Here is a 21,015-nt window from a genome sequence, read left to right as displayed (position 1 = left end):
GATGGCTATATCTTGATAGCCAATCTGACCTACATTACTGTATATGTGCAGCTGTTCCCCCCTCTGCCACCAGAATGATGCGAAGATGCGAACCCCCCTCCATAGACCCCATATACTCTATAACCAACACAGGATATCTAGTGTTTTTGCATGAGTTGAACAAATAAGAAAGGTTTATTATACAGAACAATGTTGGTAAAACCAATTCTTTGTCAGGAGATAAAAGTTCTTTCAGAAAACAGTTAACTTATTAATGATTATATGAAAATGGATGTTACAAGCTTCACAAAGGGTAGTAAACACACAGCTTCTTTTAAACTTCAGTTGCTTATTTTCAGTTATTACTCTTCAGTTTGGTGTTACAGGTTTCTAGACTAGTTGGTAAATGCTTAGTTTATTTCAAGTTATTTCACTTCAGTTTCTTAACGTAGCTGTTGCATGGGTGTTACAGCTTAATACTATGGTTCTTAAACAAGGTGGTACTTTCTGTCAGTTTTCCAACCTTTTATCAATCACAGTTTGAAATACTTCTAGCAGTATAACAGACACAGGGGATCTGCACACCCCTCTTAACTGGCTTGGGATTCTTCTCTATCTAGAAGATCTCTCTCCTCCTGTGTGACCCAAGTAGTCTGTATCCTCCTCACAGCTTCTACTTCTCCTGGCTCCAACTCAGCCCTCCAGTTAACTCCTGTCTGAATACTCTCCCAAGACACTAAACCAGGGGTATGCAACCTAAGGCCCGGGGGCCGGGTGCAGCCCAATCACCTTCTCAACCCGGCCCGTGGACGGTCCGGGTATCAGCGTGTTTTTACAGCGGCATTGTATCTGAAGAAGTGTGCATGCACACGAAAGCTCATACCAAGAACTAACTGAGTTGGTCTTTAAGGTGCTACTGGAAGGAATTTTGTTTTGTTTTGACTATGGCAGACCAGCACGGCTACCTATCTGTACAGTGGTGCCCCGCAAGACGAATGCCTCGCAAGACGAAAAACCCGCAAGACGAAAGGGTTTTTCGGGTTTTGCGACGCTTCGCTAGACGATTTTCCCTATGGGCTTGCATCGCAAGACGAAAGCCCATAGGGAAATCTCGGGGACCTTTTTTTAAATGCTGGCGGTGGGGAGCAAAGCCTTTTCCCCCCCTCCGGACTTCAGAAGAGGTCCAGGAAGGCCGGCGGGGGCGAAAGGCTTTGCTCCCCACCGCCAGCATTTTAAAAGCGGTCCGGGATAGCAGGGAAGCGCTTCCCGCTATCCCGGACGGCTTTTGAAGGCAGGCAGGGGGGGCAAAGACTTTTGCCCCCCCCGCCCGCCTTGGGAAGAGGTCCTGGACCTCTTCCCAAGGCGGGCGGGGGGCAAAAGTCTTTGCCCCCCCTGCCTGCCTAACCGTGGGCTTTTAAATCACCCCGGGACTGTCCGGGGCGATTTAAAAGCCCCCGGACGGCTTTTGAAGCCTCCCCCCGCCGCCCGGCTTCGGGGCATCGTCCCGATGCCGGGCGGCCGGGCAGGAACGCCTCCCCCCGCCACCCGGCTTCGGGGCATCGTCCCGATGCCGGGCGACGGGGCGGGAAAGCCTCCCCCCGCCGCCCGGCTTCGGGGCATCGTCCCGATGCCGGGCGGCGGGGCGGGAAAGGCTCCCCCCGCCGCCCGGCTTCGGGGCATCGTCCCGATGCCGGGCGGCCGGGCAGGAACGCCTCCCCCCGCCGCCTGGCTTCGGGGCATCGTCCCGATGCCGGGCGACGGGGCGGGAAAGCCTCCCCCCGCCGCCCGGCTTCGGGGCATCGTCCCGATGCCGGGCGACGGGGCGAGAAAGCCTCCCCCCGCCGCCTGGCATCGGAACCATGTCCCGATGCCGGGCGACGGGGCGAGAAAGCCTCCCCCCGCCGCCTGGCATCGGAACCATGTCCCGATGCCGGGCGACGGGGCGAGAAAGCCTCCCCCCGCCGCCTGGCATCGGAACCATGTCCCGATGCCGGGCGGCGGGGCGGGAAAGCCTCCCCCCGCCCGGCATCGGAACCATGTCCCGATGCCGGGCGGCGGGGCGGGAAAGCCTCCCCCCGCCGCCCGGCTTCGGGGCATCGTCCCGATGCCGGGCGGCGGGGCGGGAAAGCCTCCCCCCGCCGCCCGGCTTCGGGGCATCGTCCCGATGCCGGGCGGCCGGGCGGGAACGCCTCCCCCCGCCGCCCAGCTTCGGGGCATCGTCCCGATGCCGGGCGACGGGGCGGGAAAGCCTCCCCCCGCCGCCCGGCTTCAGGGCATCGTCCCGATGCCGGGCGACGGGGCGAGAAAGCCTCCCGCCGCCGCCTGGCATCGGAACCATGTCCCGATGCCGGGCGACGGGGCGAGAAAGCCTCCCCCCGCCGCCTGGCATCGGAACCATGTCCCGAAGCCGGCGGCGGGGCGGGAAAGCCTGGGCGCGCTTGCAACTCTCCGCAAGGAGCGCGCTGCTTGCGGAGAGGTCCGCGCCTGTCCTGGACCTTTTCTGAAGGCAGGCGGGGGGGGGCAAAAGTCTTTGTCCCCCCTGCCTGCCTTCCCAGGGGCTTTTAAATCGCCCCGGACAGCGGAGAAGTCCTCCGCTGTCCCGGGCGATTTTAAAATGCCGCCAGCCAGAAGAGGTCGGGGGAAGGCGGTTTCCATAGGAACGCATTAATTGATTTTCAATGCATTCCTATGGAAAACCGTGCATCGCAAGACGAAAAACTCGCAAGACGAAGAGACTTGCGGAACGAATTAATTTCGTCTTGCGAGGCACCACTGTAATTAGACTTAGAGAGTCTAAGAATTAATTAGAATTTGACTCTGGCCTGACTCAGCTGTCCATCACAATATGCATGGTGGTGATTCATCTAAAACCATCTTCTTCACAATATGCACCAATTTTTCCCAAACTGGTGCTCTTCGGATGTTTTAGGTTACATCCCTGCTCACTGCCCACTGAGCTGCAACACAAAACATCTGGAGAGCACACGATTGGGGAAGGCTGATACATGTATACAATGGCTTGAATCCTAGATTAAGTAAACTTGAGAAAGTTCACAGTAATGAAATTTCTTACTCCTGCCTCTACTGCAACTACAACCCACCATAAAGATCTCTTTGGAAAGTCACGGGTGGTTCCTGAACAATGTGGGGTGGAATGCAGGCAGAGGGAAAGATCAGCCTAAATATGGTGGATCTCCATCTATTTGTTGTCAATTCCTCACTCCCTCAGAAGTGTCCAATCCCACATTGTTCAGAAGGATCCACTAACCCTACAGAGAGAATTTTTGAGGGTTAAATGTGGCTGCAGAGAAACAGGCAAAGACAGGAAACTTCCCTTCTGTGAATTTTTAAAAATTCAAGCCAATACCTATATAAAATAATGCATCCAAAATACAGGTTTTTAGGCATCCAGCCCTAAAAAGTATTGACAAGAACAATACTATTTATACAAAGAAAGCTAGCAGTGCATGGTGGGGAATGATGAATTGGTGCATACTATAAGCAACTAGTATCCGTTGCTCAGAAGATAGTGCAGGCTTCTGGCATCTTGCCAGTACATTTTAATTCTGTGAGTTCATATTCTTTTGAAAGACTTGTTATGTAGCCTGATACACTCATCCACACCAATGTCTAGTTTTGCTGCTTAAGCTATTTGTGAACTGACGTCAACATTTTACTTTGAGAAGTATGATGAAAGTTCAAAATGCACAGTGGTCCTGTCTGAATCTTTGCAGATGTTTCCCTTTACACCATCTGAGCACACAGATAATTAAAAGAACTTGTCAGAATACTTATATTCCACACATTGTAAAGCTCATGGAATTTCTTATCTTGAGACGTTAAAACTGAAATAAAAAACTTTTTCACTGGAACTGTTCAGTTATAGGGAGTCAGTCCTATACAGCGGTACCTCGGGTTACAAACGCTTCAGGTTACATACGCTTCAGGTTACAGACTCCGCTAACCCAGAAATAGTACCTCAGTTAAGAACTTTGCTTCAGGATGAGAACAGAAATCGTGCTCTGGCGGCGCGGCGGCAGCAGGAGGCCCCATTAGCTAAAGTGGTGCTTCAGGTTAAGAACAGTTTCAGGTTAAGAACGGACCTCCGGAACAAATTAAGTACTTAACCCGAGGTACCACTGTAATCTGTTGTGCACAGGGCAGACTGTAAGACCTGCAGCTAGAATTCCAGTCATGGAACAAGGTTTACACAGGTGCTGCTTAAGCTCAGCCTCATTATCTGCACTGCTGCAAGATTAGTCATTGGGTTGCTGTACTAGTGCTCCACGGACACCAAAATGTTGCCCAGGTTAAGTGGGAAACAGAGCAATGATCACCCCAAATTTCAGGAACACCATCCAGGAAAATTAAACTTGGCACATTTCTAGTTCACTGACAGGTAGCAACTTGGGGTAGAGAATCCGAAACCCTCTATAAGACATAAAACGATTTCCCCACATTGTGAAACTCTATCAACTTCATTTTCACCAGACTTCACATCGGGAATTCTCTCCTTTTCCAGTACTGCTGTTTATCGATTTGCAATAAGATTTTCAACTCTCCAAATCTGAGCATACTTACCATCAAATATATCAAAAAGGGACTCCAAAGGGTTAACAGAAGCAGTTTTTAGAAACAAAAACAACCCACTTTTCACCCCAAATGAGAGAAGCAAAATTCCAAGTAATTCTATAATCATCCATTTAAGAGCCTAGCAAAATTCTTTCTATCACCAATTAAGTTACAATTCTCACCCCTAATTTCCACTAGACTATATCCAACTAACTCCAGTTAGTAGACCCACTGAAATAAATTGATTTAAGTTTGCCATGTTTATTGATTTCAATGAGTCTACTCTGAGTACGAGTTAGCTGGCTAGAACCCATTCTTATCTATCAGACAGCTTGCTCTTGCACCTCCCTCCCCACATCCTCACCATTCCCACTACCACCAGTTCCCACTCTGCTGGGTTTAATGAACTTCAGGCTCTGTCCAGGAATAGCACTGCACATAAAGCCAGTCTTATCATTATGGCAGGAAAATGGGGCACTAAGGTTCCAATTTGCAACTACACATCACATGGCTATTAGTCTGTTTTCAATGAAGATTTTATGACATCATTACATAAACAACACATTTATAAAGTTTAGAAATAGAGATTATTTAAGATTTCCCTCATCAACATATCTGAAGTTTCCTAACATTCAATTTTCAAGACTGTACTTCAGAGTCTGGCATAAGCACTTCCAATATATGAATGTTTAGCATATTTTTAATGCTGTGAAGAATTAATTCAGAATCTTCAGAACCTATGAAGACAAATCAAAGTTCTCTCTACTCATATCTCATATTTCAGCCACAGAACACTACATTTTAGTGAGAGTCCTTGCACATCAGAAGCCTACGGCTGAAACTATATCATGTTTACCCTGGCAAGTATATTTTGGCAGATATAACCAGAGAGTCACACCAGTAAATGTTTCCACTCAGTTCTGATTTAAGTTTACCTGAGGCCTAAAATGTTTTCATTCAGTTTAGATTTAGTCTAGTCAGGGTTAGGTAAACAGTGGCATTCCCCAGCCTGGTTCAGCTGTGAAAATATGGCAAAACAGATTTTCAGAAGTGGTTGGAGAAGTATTAAAAGTACACAAAAGGTTTTCAGGGAGTTACTAGTAGCCAAGTCCTTCTGAAAGGGAACCAGTGAGATATTTACTTACATTCTTCCTACACCTTCATACATTCGGGTTTCATCAGCCAAAGTCATAATCTCTGTATCAGTAAGATGTGCGTGCTTTTTCGTCCTGTTCAGTTGCTCTATTTGCAGATCTGCCAGTTTCACTTTTTGCTGGGTATCAATGACCTTGGCTTGAAGTTCTGAAAAAGCCTGATATGGAAAGCAACAGCATAAATGCAGCTAGAGTTAGTAAAACTATCAATGACTGACTTCACACAGAGTTTCAGTGTAGTTGTAAAGTATACATGCAGTAAACCCAGCATGGATTTCTCAAAAACAGATGCTAGACAAATCTCATTTCTTTTTTGACAAAGTTACAAGCTTGGTGGATTAGGGGAATGCTATGGATGTAGTGTATCTCACTTTCGGTAAGGCTTTTGACAAAGTACCCCATTACTGCAGAAAAGCTAGTAAAATCTGGGCTGGATGAGGTAACTGTTAGGTGGATTTGCAGCTGTTTGACCAAACCCAAATAATGATTCCTCACCATTGGGGGGAGTGACAACTGGGGTGCGGCAGGGTTCTGTGTCAGGCCAGTTGTTGTTCACCATCTTTATAAACGACTTGAAAAAAGGAATTGAGGGGATGCTTAACAAATCTGCAGATAAAATCAAACTGGGAGGGGTAGCTAATGCTGCAGAAGACAGAATCAGGAATCAAGATAACCCTAACAGATTGGAGACCAAGGAGAATGCGGCAGCTAGACTGGTGACTCCAAGACCATATAACACTGGTACTGAAAAACTTACATTGGCTCCCAGTACGTTTCCGAGCACAATTCAAAGTGTTGGTGCTGCCGTTTAAAGCCCTAAACAGCCTCGGCCCAGAAGGAGCATTCCCCCCCCCCATCATTCTGCCTGGACACTGAGGTCCAGCGCCAAGGGTCTTCTGACAGTTCCCTCATTGCAAGGGGTGAGGTTACAGGGAACCAGGAAGAGAGCCTTTTCAGTAGTTGCAACCACTCTGTGGAACGCTCTCCCATCAGATGTCAAGGAAATAAACAACTATCCAACTTTTAGAAGACATCTGAAGGCAGCCCTGTTTAGGGAAGTTTTTAATATTTGATGTTTTATTGTGCTTTTAATATTCTGTTGGGAGCAGCCCAGAGTGTCTGGGGAAACCTAGCCTGATGGGCAGGAGAATAAATAAATTGTTGTTGTTGTTGTTGTTACCAAGATGATCAAGAGTCTGTAAACCAAGCCTTATGAGGACAGGTTGAGGGAGTTGGGTATGTTCAGCCTGAATAAGAGACTAAGAGGAGATATATTAGCCATCAACAAATATCTTCAGGGCTGACACATGGAAGATGGAGCAAGCTTGTTTTCTCCTGCTCTGGAGGGTAGGACCTGAACTAATGGCTTCAAGTTACAAGAACGGAGATTCTGACTAAGCATAAGGAAAAACTTTCTGAAAGTAACAGTTGATAGACGGTGCAACAGACTCCTTTGGGAGGTGGTGGACTCTCCTTCATTGGAGGTTTTAAGCAGCGGTTGGATGGTCTTCTGTCATGGATGCTTAGTTGGGATATCTGCATTTCAGGGGTTTGGACTAGATGACCCTTGGGGTCTTTTACAACTTTAAGATCAATGATTCTATGAACCTTTTACTTAGAAGCTGTGTCGACAATCTTCTCAGTTCACCTCTTATATCTCCTGACCAGATTCAGCCAACTATTGAATGGATAGGGAATTTATCCCTGGCTGCAAGGACTGTCAAGAAAAGGAAGCAAAAGCTTCCAGTAGAGGAGAGGAACCATAAGCAACAATAATAATCACAATTTAAAAATAACAGTAATAATAATACCCTGCCTATCTTGCTGGGCTGCCCCACTTGTTCCCATCTCTTGAAGACGACTAGAAGCTCAGGAGTGGGAGCATGCATGTGCAATAGGGAGTTGTTCTGGTCCCTTCTACTGTCCTATCGATTACCGCTACAGGGAATGCAGTTCTCAACAGAAAAGGGTTCCCCATCCCTACAGCCCTTCCAATTTCACCTGCTGCCACCACTGATTTTTTCCTGCCAACAAAAATACTTATGTGATCTTCCCCAGCCATCTACACCTTTCCACACCTCCCTCTGTCTGCATTTTTGAATAACTTTCCTCTATGGCTTAACAGCATTTATCATCAATCTGGTGTGCTCTATAGTCTGCCTTGTGATGGCAGATACCAGAGCTGCTTCAAAGCATCTGTTCTGGCAGCTATGCTCAGAGGACCAACCACAGAGTGCACCACATAGTGTCTACTTGACACTCTATCTGGCATGCTATGGTCTGGCATCACAGGTCAAAGTCAGTGGCAAGTACATGCTGTAGAATCACACAGAAAAAGTATTGGAAATCATGTATGGGGGGGGCTGAGAAAAGAAATCAAGAATAAGTGACAGAATGAGCAATTGGGGCAATGCAGTGAAGTTTTAAAAACCAGGCATATATAAAGATGGGTGACAACAGAGTGAGATAAGGCAAATGTAAGACAGAATGTATGAATGAAGCACATGCTTGTGCGTCTGAGAAAGAAAGGGTGGATAAACTGATTGGTCGATGAACGGGAGAAGCTGGGGAGCAGAGAACAGGCAACCACTTTTGGCTTTGGCCCTGCCCATTCCCAGCTCCAGCTCCTTCCAATTCAGGTGTCCAGCTCTGAACCATTTTCCCTTGAGGGAATGTGTCCAACTTCAAAAAAGGCTTACAACCTATGGATCAACAGTCAAAAATGTATCAGGTAACAGTATCAAATTAATCAACAGTAATACGATTACACTGAAAGTAAAAATAATTCTCCAAGAACTAAGCAGCTAGGGTATATGGCCTCTGCTACATCATCCCTCTGTAGCTTTTCTGTTCCTCTCCAGTAAAACAGCTGGCCTGACTCATTCACTGACATTTGCTTCGCTAGCCAAGCATTCACCAGGCCACCTCCCTTCATTCAACAAGCAGAGAAAGTTTGTCCTACACAGCAACAGTAGGTAGGGAGGAAGCTTAACACCATTTATTGCTGTGGAGGGTAAACTACTACAGAGCTGTTAATTGTTAACTATATGATCTAAGAGTGAAAGTTCTCAGTGAACTGAGGACCTAACACCCCCCCCCCCACTAAATGCACCTTTAATATATCAGTTGTAATAGTAATAGACAGCACAATGGCAACGCTATCAATATATCGTCCAAAACCACTTTGAAGTTCACATAACTGTTTCATAATGTATGAGCTGGCAATATATCACAAATTGCAATGTGTGGGAAAGCTGGGCGATATCTGGTTTTCAACATCGCAATATATCACCAGCAAAACACTGCAATATATCACCAGCTAAACATCGCAATGTCTGAAATAAGGATGGAATTATGCAGAGGTGAACAGGGTAACATACTGCAGATGGCTAATATTTAGGGGTCTAAAACAGGTAATTGACAATATTATTAATCACCACACAGCCATTTTCATCAACAGGAAGCCAATATGCATCCAAAATACATCACAATATATCGATATATCACAACAATAAGGATGGAACTACGCAAAGGCGAACAGGCAACTGCTACTACTTAAGGGTCTAAAACTGATAAATGACAATATTATCAATTGCCACACAGTCACTTTCATCAGCAGGCAAGCCAAAATGCATCCAAACAGGACTTTTGCCTCTAGGCTTAGCTAGCAAATGTGAGGAGTTATAGTGAAGTCAAATAATCTGGGCCTGACAGCAGGCTTGCTGGGCAGCAGAAATGGCGGTGGCCTGGCGGTGGCAGAAACAGTGGTTGCTGCAGCGGTGGGAGGTGGTGGCAGAAGCCACAGCAGCCTACGAGGCCATTTTGAGAAGCTGGCAGGAGGAGGTGACAGAAGCAGTGGCCTGCAAGTCTGTTATTGCGGCGGCACCCTGGCAGCAGAGGCACAAGCAGTGATGGCACGTGAGGCCTCACCACGGCGGTAGCAAGAGCAACAGCAGCCCGTGAGGCCTTTTGGTATTCACAGGAGCAGCGGCGCCCTGTGAGGTCGTGTGGTGGCAGCAGCAGCAGTGGCCTGAGAAGCCTCACCGCGATGGAGAGAAGCAGCAGCAATAGCAACAGCAATTTGTGAAGCCTCAGAGCATCGGGAGTGGCCTCACTGTGACAGCGAGAAGCAGCAGCAGAAGCGGCAGTCTGCGAAACCTCGTAGCAAAGGCAGGTGGTGGTAGTGACAAAATCAGCATCGCTACAGCAATCCAGTAGTATCAGCGGCAGTCTGCGAGGCCTCATTGCAGCAGCATAAATAGCAGCAGCCTGCGAGGCTTCTCAGCAGCACTGAGAAGTGGCAGCAGCCTGCGAGGGCTTGCCGAGGCAGGCTGTCCCCTCTTCTGCCACTGCCATCACAAAGCCTGGCAGGCCGCCTCTGCAACAACACCTCGCAGGCTGCCACCACTTCTGCAACCACCTCCCACTGCTGTGGCGAGGTCTCACAATCCACTGATTATTGTGCCACTGTTGCCAGGCTGCTGCCACTTCTACCACTACCTCCTGTTGCCACAGTGAAGCCTCGCAGGCCACCACTGCTTGTGCTGCTGCAACCATGAGGACTTGCATGCTGCTACTGCTACTACCTCCCACGGCTGCAGCGAGCTCTTGCAGGCCATGGCAAGGCCTAGCAAGCTGCTGCCACTTCTGTCACCGCCATGACGAGGCCTGCAAGGTTGCTGCAGTTTTTGCTGCTAGAGAGCCAGTGTTTTTGCACTAGAGAGCCAGTGTGGTGTAGTGGTTAAAAGCGGTAGTCTTGTAATCTGGGGAACCGAGTTCGAGTCTCCGCTCCTCCACATGCAGCTGCTGGGTGACCTTGGGCCAGTCACCCTTCTCTGAAGTCTCTCAGCCCCACTCACCTCACAGAGTGTTTGTTGTGGGGGAGGAAGGGAAAGGAGAATGTTAGCCGCTTTGAGACTCCTGAAGGGGAGTGAAAGGTGGGATATCAAATCCAAACTCTTCTTCTTCTTCTACTGCCACTAGGCTACCTCTGCTTTTGCCACTGTAAGGCCTTGCTGGACACTGCTACTTCTGCTGCCAAGAGGCCTCAGAGGTTGCTGCCACTTCTGCCACTGCCTCCTGTGGCGAGGCCTCGCAGGCTGCTGATTATTGTTCCACTGCTGACAGGTACTGCTGCCACGACATGGCCTCGCAGGCTGCCACTGCTTCTGCCACCGTCTCCCGCCACCACTGTGACGCTTCACAGGCCACTGCTTGTGCCATAAGGCATGGAAATTAAGATGAGGCCCCTTTACTTCTGGTGTGTGATAGAACAGGCCTTACCCTTAACCCTGACATTTTCAGAATCTGGAATAAATTTATGAACAGGTTGGGAGAAAAGTAAAAAGAGAGAGAGAAAGCTTACCTTTTCTCTCCTAACGTGGGGCATGTAATGAAGCTGAGATACAGGGCAGCCCAATTAACTTTTCTCTGTATAGTCTTTATTTCTGAACCTTTTTATAATATATAATATTGACAGAAGAGGCATGGCGATGCAATTGGTGGTGGTGGCTATTGGCTTACATGATTTGAAAAGGACCTTAGCCAAATTCATGGGAAACAGATCAAACTATTAACAATAACATGGAAAGAAGAAGAAAAGGTACCAGACACTTTTTGACCCGAGACGGGAGCAGGGATACAAGTCACAGGCTGGATACCTTTATTTGTATTGTTTTGGATCTATGAGAAAACCCCAATAAAAATATCCAGGGGAGGGAGAGAAAACTACATAAGCCACGATGGTTACATGGTTCGCAGACGCCCTCCCTCGGGATGAAGGGGGGGTCTGAGGAGTGTCTTCCCGCCTCCACCCGGTTGAGAGGAAAGGGCTCTCCCAATGCTCCGCGTTAAAGACGGGGAGAGAGACTCCTCGTGGGGGGGGGGGGCGGCCCTGACTGCAACTCCCACCCGCCCCAGCCAGCACAGTCAGAGGCCGAGGATGACGGGAGTTGTAGTCCACGAGGAGCATCCCTCAGAGACCCTCCCGCCCCCAGGTCTGAGAAGGGCGGGAGCGATGAGGAAAACCCCGATAGCCGCGTAGCCCCCACCCGCCAACAAGGGCTGGCGACCAACGAAGCGGCCTTGCCCGCCTTCGTCCCATCAGGTACCTTCTTCAGCTCCAGATCCACGGGCGCCGCCATCTTGCCTGCTCTTCGGTTTTTTTCCCTATCCCCGAAGACACGGTTGCGCATGCGTACTGGGGGCGAGGCGCTGCTCGTGTGGATCAGCGCGCGCATGCGTGGTAGAAGGGAGGCGAAAGCGGACTCTGTGCGGGGCTGGGGACTATAGAGCTACTAAATTGTATACGCGCAAATCGCAAAACATGACACGACTATCCAAAACTGGGTCACTAGGTGGGTAAAATACTATCCCGCTGGCCGCTTTCTGAGTAAGTGATAGACTTAAGCCTATAAGCGCGCGAGGGATCTGCTGCACGCGGACCGCCTGCGCTTCCTTTCCGTCTAAGTGAGCAGGGCTGTTCTGGGGATCCTCCACCTCCCTTGGTTCCCTGCAAATGGATCCCGTGAAGTGATCTGCCTTTCTTTTGCTGCTGAAAGGATCACAATACAGTGGTGCTTGGCTGCCTCTGCTTATCTAGGAAGATCCAGGGGGAGGAGCACTGGCCTCGAAGAAAGCATAAATCTCCTTTCACCTCTTGCAGTTGCGTTGAGAAGGGTGGATGGGTGCATGCATGGGGGGGGGGCAGCTGACCCTCTAAATCAAGTAAATCAATAAAAATACTTAACTAGCTGAGGTTCTTTCCTCCCCAGCTTGAAGCCTCTCCCCCGCCCCCCCCAAAAATCCTGGCTATGCCCATGGGGGGTGGGTGGCTTATGTGGGCCAACTTTTATTAGTTTGTTGTTGTTAAAACTAAGTCAAGTTTCTTCTTCTTTTTAAAGCATACACTGTTGAGGTGTTGGGAAGCTGCTTAGACTGTGATGAATAATGATGGACTCCTTACACATTTCCAAAAAGATAACAGCTGCAATTCTAATTAAAGTGATTCACTAGAAACAAGCAAGATTCCATCTGTAGCATAATATTGAGGTACATGTTAGCAGCCCCTGGGTTCTGTGGTAATCATTATAAAACTAGAATGTTTCTCCCTTGGGCCAAGATGACTACTTTTTTAAGGGAACAATTTGATTGTTATTTTTGTTTTACTGGTAATTTTAGTTCCCATATCAAAGGCTGACAGCTGTGCCATTAAGACCTCAGCAGACTTCAAAATTTCAAGAGTGCTGTACTGTTAATACTTTGAAGGGAGCATTGCAAGGAAAACTATCGTATGTATTGTAGGAAATGAGGTGCATGATTCATTTGTTGGCACTTATTCCTCTGAGTCACTGTTAAGTCAGAAACTTTGCACAGCGATAGCGGGTGCTCTGCAACTGAGGGATCTCTCTTCCAGATGTCATGAAGCCAAGATGCTGGCCAAAGCCCTTTCCACTATGTTTGAGATGCTAACTGGAAAATTCCCAGCTGCGGAAGTTTCAACAACCTGCACACAGTCTACTTCTCAAACATCCTCCTTGGAATAAATGGAAGGAAAAGGAAGGAAAATAAAACCCAGCCTCATCTCCCTCTCTCCAGCCCAGGGGTCAGCAACTTTTTTCAGCAGGGGGCCAGTCCACCGTCCCTCAGACCATGTGGCGGGCCGGACTATATTTTGCGGAAAAATAATGAACAAATTGCTATGCCCCACAAATAACCCAGAGATGCATTTTAAATAAAAGCACACATTCTACCCATGTAAAAACATGCTGATTCCCAGACCGTCCGCGGGCCAGATTGAGAAGGCGATTGGGCCTCATCCGGCCCCTGGGCCTTAGGTTGCCTACCCCTGCTCTAGCCCCAGCCTTGATTCTCTTGGGCAGATGCAACTCCTTTCTTACATTTCTACTGCATCCATACTTATGTTATAATTGGGGGCAGGAGGAGAAATGTTAGTAAGGCAAGTTCTGGATTCCCTCTGGCTTGTGAGGAAAATAACTTAGCTGGCACACGAAGGGTAACTAATTTGCTGTCCCCAGTTTTTAAGGACTGGAGGGAGCAGGATGATTGCCATCTGTCTTGAGCAGAGCAAACCTAGCTGAGTGCCTTCCAATTGTGCCTGTAACTGCCATTAGTGGAGGGCTGTTTCATGGGCACTGTAATAGGGAATTGTTTATTCATCCTGAACTGCTGCCAAGCAGAATATACCTTGTTTCAGCTAGAGGTGACTTGCTACTTAGACGTCTGCACTAACAGGTCATCTTTCTAGTGCAGTTTCAATTCTTTGCTTTGAAAGAGAGAAATTTACTCCCTTGTCATTCAAAATTTGTTAGTGCCGGAAAATACTGCATTTGGCAAGAAGACTTGTTGCAACTTCAGACCAGCACTTTCTGACTAGGAACCATTACTCTGGGTTTGTGGCTCGTGCCCATGTTCAAAACACGAAACACCGATCCTGTGAAGATTAACAAATGCCCTAAAATGAGTCAGAGTGAATTTTGCCTCGGTTGCTGAAGGTGCTCCTTTTTCCTGCCTCAGTTGTATAGGAAATTAGCTGCAGAAAGAGAGGAAGAAACAAAACAATGATCTGGATGCCTCCTGGCATCACTTTCAGGTTACAGGGTCAAGCATGTCTTTATTTCAGCAGGACAGGAAGTAATATGTTGATTGTTTGCTCCTCAGAGTGAGGGAAACTACCTCAGCAGCAATGTGCTGCTAAGGTCACATTCCTAACTAAGTCCTACAGCCCTTTTGCAGCTACCAGATGCACATTCTAGCACAGCTACATCCTCTGCGTCACTACTCTGAAGAAAATCAGCATTGCACTGCAGCGGCCCAGTCCAATCCTATGCAGAATTACTTGAAAGAGCCACCAAGTTCAGTGAGGCCACCTCCCAAGTAAGTGTGACATTTTAAGCTGCAAGATGGAGAAAGTCCAGGCGGTGCTACAGCAGAAAAGGAAAGGCTCTGTTTCGAAAGATGAAAAAGGGCTTAGCCCAGTATCACATTAAGACAGTTTAGAGAAACTGCTTCTGAAATGCCAAGTTGTCTTTCTCTCAGCATTAATATCAAGAGCCAATTAGCACCCATGTAGATTAGGAAGAAGGGACTTTCCTATAATGTCACTCACACACACACCCCATTTTCCACAGGGCCTGGGTGAGCATCTGCATGCTGCTTTCTGCTGCCCGGGATAATATTATCTCAGAAACAAGAGGCAATGCTATCTCATGAAGTTTGCTTTGTGGTTTGGAGGGGAGCTGCAGGAAATTTCTGCTGCCCCTTAGTTTTCTGCAATGGCAACAACAGCCATCCTTCTGCTATCTGCCCTTCCTCAAAGTGACTGCATTGCCTCTCGTGTGCCATCCTTCCCCTTGCTGTCTTTTGCCATGTCTTGTTGGTCACTCTTTCATGATCTGATTGTAACCTCATCTGGGCTTTTCTGTGTGCTGATTCAATCAGGGAATGCTGTGGCTGGTGACAAATGGGGTTCCCCCCCCTTCCCCTTGTGTTTTTGACCCTGACTTGGTGCCCAGGAAAGAAAGTGCCAAGATGTGCTTCATAGAGGAGGTTAAGCGCTTGCATTCCTGCATATTTTCATGTATATCGTATTTGGCAAATGCTCTATTCAGCCTCTGTCCCAGCAGACAAAGAGGGGATGAGCGTCATCAGACTGGAAAAGCTGCTGGAGTTGAGGGTCTCCGCTCCGTCTGCAGGCCAGGGGTCAGGCAGTGCATGTAGAAAGAACTGGGGAGTATTCTTCCATGGTGGCACATCTGACCTGAGGACAGAAAACTCTTTCTTGCTTCTGGCACACAGGGGGGTCTCTCACCACTCCAGCTCGCAGCCACAAGGGGCAGGGAGGCGGCTGCATTTCTATGGACACGTCCACCTCACATCCCCCAAGCACTGCAATAGCTGCACTAATCCCACTGCTACCACCGAGCTGTTCTGGCTACCACACTTCTGATGCCATGCACTCAGAATCCCCAGAGAAAGGTCACATATTTGGGTACAAGCAACACTGATCCACAGGGACATCTTAAGCATATCCGGCGCTGTGGTGCAAAGCTCCTTCCAGCGCCCCCCCCATCCCCATTTCCCAGAGTTTGTTAGGGAAGAGGGCGCTGCTGGCAGGCTGGAGGAGGCGGGCAGTGGCTGGAGGGTGGTTCCTCTGGCGGGGAAGAGGCAGAGGCTTGACGCAGGGCCTCCAGGCTCAGCTGGATGCTTCGTGCCGCGGTGGCCATGGCAGGCGGAGGTTCCAGGCGTGGCACTGCTTCGGCACAGCGTGGTGAGCTGATGCCAGGAGGCACTGCATCCAGCCTAACCTCTTCCCTGGCACCCTCCAGAACGTGGCACCTTGACGCCCCACACCACTAGCCTCTATAGGTATGACACCCCTGCTGATCCGGGGCCTGCAGTTGGCTCTCTTCCCAAAAAATGAAAGCTGCAGAGAAAAAAAACCATGTAATGTGAAAAACTGGTCCACTTTGAGAATTCCGTCAGAAGCAGAAGACCAGACGCTCCAGGTGTCCTTATTTTCCAGGCACAGTCCCAGATTTACAGAAGCCATCCTCGTTTCTTGATTTGATACTGAAATGTCCCACTTTTCCTTAAGACGTCCCTATTTTCATCATGTTGGAGGGTATGGAGTTGTGTGACCCCCAAGCCAAGGAGATAAATAACTATACAAATTTTAGAAGACATCTGAAGGCAGCCCTGTCTAGGGAAGGTTTTAAATGTTTGATGTTTTATTGTGTTTTAATATATGTTGGAAGCCATGAGTGGCTGGGGCAACCCAGTTAGATGGGTGGGGCATAAATAATAAAATTATTAGTATCATTATGGAATAGGACGTCCCTATTTTCATTGGATAAATGTGGGTGCGTATGGAAGGCGTTGGCTCTGCTGGGGATTGTGCTAGGGCACTGTGCCACTCTCACTTCTTTAGATCCAGATTTATTTATACGTGAACAGCATTAAGGAAGTTTCAAGAGAGTAAGAAGAGGCACGTTGCCCACGTAGCTTTGCTACACCAGAGAGGGATAACTGGCTGTGCTGGCAGGGGCCAATGGGAGTCAAAAGTCCAACAATGTGTTGTCTGCCATAGAATTTTAGAATTGTCAGGGGCCTCAAAGGTCATCTAATCCCCGTTGAATGCAGGTTACAACACTGGCATAGGCAATTATTAGGTCACAAGATTTGCCTTGCATCTGTTGGAAAGTAACCCTATCTGTTTCGGATTGACCCCCACCCCTTCTCTATTGACTATACAGTAATGGAGAATTTAGAAACACCTACCGGTATATAACTTTCCTCCTTTTCACATAAGTGAATGAAATCTGCAGAAAAAGTTGCTCCTAAAGAGTGGATTCAGCCTGCCAAATTATGGGCAGATCTATCTATAGGTGTTTCTACAAGGAAACTTTAAAAAATATTAAAAAGATAAAGGCTCTTAACTTCTCCCAGAACTGGGTGCAACTTTCTGAGTCTGCTGACTTTCAGAGTGGCAGATGTTGTGGTTGTCCCACAAGCCCAGACTCTTCGATTGGGTGGAACCTCCCCTAGATTTTTGTGGACAATCGGTCAGAAAACTAGTGACACAGGGATGTGCCCCCCCCCCCCGGGCAAGAGGCTGGCAATGAGCAACACAGTTGCTAGATTACTTAAAGAACAAGCGGGGAGAGGACCTAGCACGGGTGAAACTTTAATAATGAAAATATTAATTGTACTGCACAGCAAGAATCCAACATTGTGAAACCATGGGCACCCCAACACTGAAAAGAGGAGTGTGAAACTTTCAACAATAACACCGAAGGGAGGGGGACAACAGGAAATGGAGAGGAAGGGAGAGCACAGTGTTAGAATTTTTCAAAAACTAAGGAAAAAAGAGATAACACAATTAAAGTAGGGTTTGTTTTGTTGGAAAACAGAGATTAGAATAAAAAGGAACAAATAAAGCACATGAACTACAAGCTGCTCAAGATGACGTGATTTAGGTCTTCCAGAAGCCATCTGCACAACTCATACACTGAAACCATCCAGGAAATATTAAAACTGATTACACATTGCACTTAAAACATGTTTTGCAAAAGAGCTTGTTGGGACCAAATAAAACCTAAACCTTGAAATCTTTTTCTTTAACTGTAAGAGGTGCTTGGAAGTGGAGCTGACTGAAGTGGTGGGCTCTGCTTCCTAGAAGGTCCCCTGTGAGGGACGCAGCGGCTATGATCCGTAATTGGTCCTCCGGGCTAGAAGTTCCCACACCACTGCTTCAGCATTTGGGTGTCTCCCTAACTAAATTTTCCATCTCAAGATCACCCTGCACATTTTGGTCAGGAGGGAAATCGTATGTAGCCGTTACTACTACAACATGGCCTGACATTGCTATCCGCAGTGATTCAGCGGAGGAGTTTGTTCCCATTTCAGATTTCTCATTTGTTCCCATCTGTGTGTTGACTAATGATGAAGTACATGCATGTCTGAACCAAGCTTCCATCATGCAGAACAGAATAAGTCTCCTCCGCTCTCTGCTTGCAGCAGCAATACTGAGAAGAACAGTGTTAGAGATTCAGTACAGCACTATGCTCCTAGCTGGTAGACAAAGTTAATTATCTTACTTTCCCACAGGCGAATGAAAAATCCTTGGCTTGTAAACACTTTGACTATTGTCATGCTTTTCGGGTTTGGAACAGGGGAAGGCTTCATGCCCTATTACTAATCCCATGAGCCAGTCTCCATTGTTAACCACCCACGGCCACTATTAACATAAAAATGCCAAATGGCTTCAGAAGGGCTCCCCATTGGCTAAAAGAGTGATGTCACCTAGCTATTAAACAAGGAATTTGCAGTGGCTGCTGAAGGAGCAGAAGGTCTTCATCTGGCATGTGGGTAGAACAGCATGCAAGGAAGGAGGGAGGCCCAGGGAAGAAAGAAACTTAAATCTTTGCAGTTTTAAAGTTTGCATGTATCACACACCAAAATGGTGCAAATGTTCCAGTTCCTCCTCAGGATGAATGCTTAGGAAAGCAGCTGGGGGAGAGGGGGGGGGGACCCTGGCATGAAGCCGCAGGATGTGGTGTTGAAACAGTTTGGGGAGATTTACATGTTGGATTCATCTCTAATAGAGGTGCTAGCAGATTTCAGGTTGCACCAACAGTTGCTGGGACAAAGGGGCAATCAAATACAGATCCACCTCCAGCACTAAATGCAATGCAGCAGAGACAGATGCAAAGAGAAATGATGCAATCTTTGTACTAGCAATGCTGGAGAATAGTTTTAGTAGCACACGAGGTCAAAAGTTGGTCAAGGTGGCATGAAGATGACCATGCCAGCCTAGGTAGACAGTAGGAGAGTTTCCCAGACATCAACCACTATATGAGCAAATTGAGCCTGCATCGGATGACCTAGCCAAGGTGTTGGCCCACATCAAGCACAAAACCTAAACAGACTTTGAAGCAAGCTTGCTTGCTTTCCTATCTGCAGAATAGACCCTACTGTGGGCTGATCTAACGGAACCACCTACCTGATGTAGCACCCTTTAGTGCAGGCATGGCCAAACTTGGCCCTCCAGATGTTTTGGGACTACAACTCTGATAATCCCTAGCTAACAGGACCAGTTGTCAGGGATGATGGGAACTGTAGTTCCAAAACATCTGGAGGGCCAAGTTTAGCCATGCCTGCTTTAGTGTTTCCTCAACTAGGCAAAGGGTCTAACAAGCTTCTGAACACCAGTTGCTGGAAACCACAGGAGAGGAGAGGGCATCTGGTTGACCAGTGTGGAAACAGGACACTGGACCAGATGTGCCATTGGCCTGATCTAGCAGGCTATTCTTATGTTAAGTTACTCTAGCCTAGCAAGCTGAGCACTTTCCAAACTGTGCCACAAGTCACAACTGTGGGTACATGGCAATGAGAAGCTCTTGACTTCAATCCAACCCTAGCCAGCAGCCCAACCAACAAGCATTAGAGATATCTCCCAATGCCAAGATTGCCAACACATATTGCCTTCACACTCTTAAGGGGGTGAGGAACCCCTCCTCTTTTAAGGCTTCCAGGCATCTGCTGGATGGACCTACTGCACCCCATTAAAGATATTTCCTAAACCTCTGGTTCCGATAGGTGTGCTTTTTCTATTTAGGACCTCTTCAGAAGCCTACCTTGCGAGCTACAGATGTGTGGTGGTGCCTCAGCTGCTGTGGGGGATCCTGATGTCCATTTTATTACAACAAACTATTTCCCCCTAGGTTTCAAAATGCAGCCCTGTGCCATTGAGAAAATGTAATTACCCACATGCTCAGCTTGTGGAATATTTCCCTCCCCAAAACATAGCTCAGTGGGGTGGAGGGGGAGAATGACTGATAGTCTGGGCTTGAAATGACCAGATCTATGGCAGCAGCGGAGCCAATTTTTCCAACCAACTATTAGCAGAGGCCCAAACCCTGCCTTCCGGAGGACGTGGCTCAGAAGTAACTTGGTGGCTCATCTGCATCTTCTACAGTCAACCTCACTGTTGCCAAGTCCTCTCCTCACATACATTTGGCAGGTTAGGCTGCCAACGGTTTCTCTCTCCAAAATGCCATCACTATATAGATAACAAGGAACTCAACTTTTCTGGCTTCCGTGTAACAGGATTCCTAAGGAAAATTGATCATGCTTGGCACTCAATTCCTGTGAGTGTGTGACAATTTAGAATTACCCACTGGCTGACATTAAGGAGAATCTCACTCTCTCGTCAAACCACTTCAGAACTGATCAGATGGAAACTCAGCCAAGTGTCTATTATTCATTAAAAAGCAAACTCAGATGCCCCCAAATACCTCATAAAAAAGCACCACCTTGTTTATTTGAGGCATCTCCTAGCCCTGAAGTTTGAGATAAATAGCAATAGTCATGCTGCGTGAGAAAAAGGTTTAATTCTCACTGAGGTCATAAACCTGGTACCTTAGATTCACCACTCCAGATTGCAGGATGAGGCTCATACAACTGTATACACTTTCATACAATATTAAGCAAATAAAGTGGGAAGGTGTCTCAGCAGAATCCTTCCCCCTGACTGCATCTATTCTATGTTGAAGAATGTATTTTTTTTCATATGTCAAAATATTAGCATGTAAACCCCTGTATGCAACATGGGGTGGTATAAACCAGGCATAGTTTTATCCCTTTAGGCTTAAAATTCAGCAAGAGCAACTGTTGCTGTCCCCACCCCACAAAGCCCACGACTATATTTATCACTGATGGAGCATAAGACTCTTAAGCCTAGGGCCATGGGTCAAGCCCCACATTGGGCAAAAGATTCCTCATGGTCCCT

General features: G+C 47.6%; 1 protein-coding gene across 1 annotated transcript in view; it reads right to left on the bottom strand.

Moving 5' to 3' along the window:
* Positions 1-11,918, bottom strand: part of PFDN1 (prefoldin subunit 1) — a 29,287-nt gene extending 17,369 nt beyond the window's left edge. Inside the window, exons 1-2 of the mRNA XM_081917945.1 lie at positions 11,816-11,918; positions 5,697-5,863 (exon numbers count right to left, since the gene is read on the bottom strand). Coding sequence (XP_081774071.1) covers positions 5,697-5,863; positions 11,816-11,899 — 251 coding nt within the window. The 5' untranslated portion in view covers positions 11,900-11,918. The remainder of the gene's footprint in view (positions 1-5,696; positions 5,864-11,815) is intronic.
* Between the last annotated feature and the right edge of the window lie 9,097 nt (positions 11,919-21,015).

This window comes from Podarcis melisellensis (genome assembly GCF_964234715.1).
Source record: "Podarcis melisellensis genome assembly, chromosome: 7".
NCBI classification, from domain to species: Eukaryota; Metazoa; Chordata; class Lepidosauria; order Squamata; family Lacertidae; genus Podarcis; species Podarcis melisellensis.
Note: the sequence above shows the minus strand (reverse complement) of the source record. Positions and strands in the feature narration are given on the sequence as shown.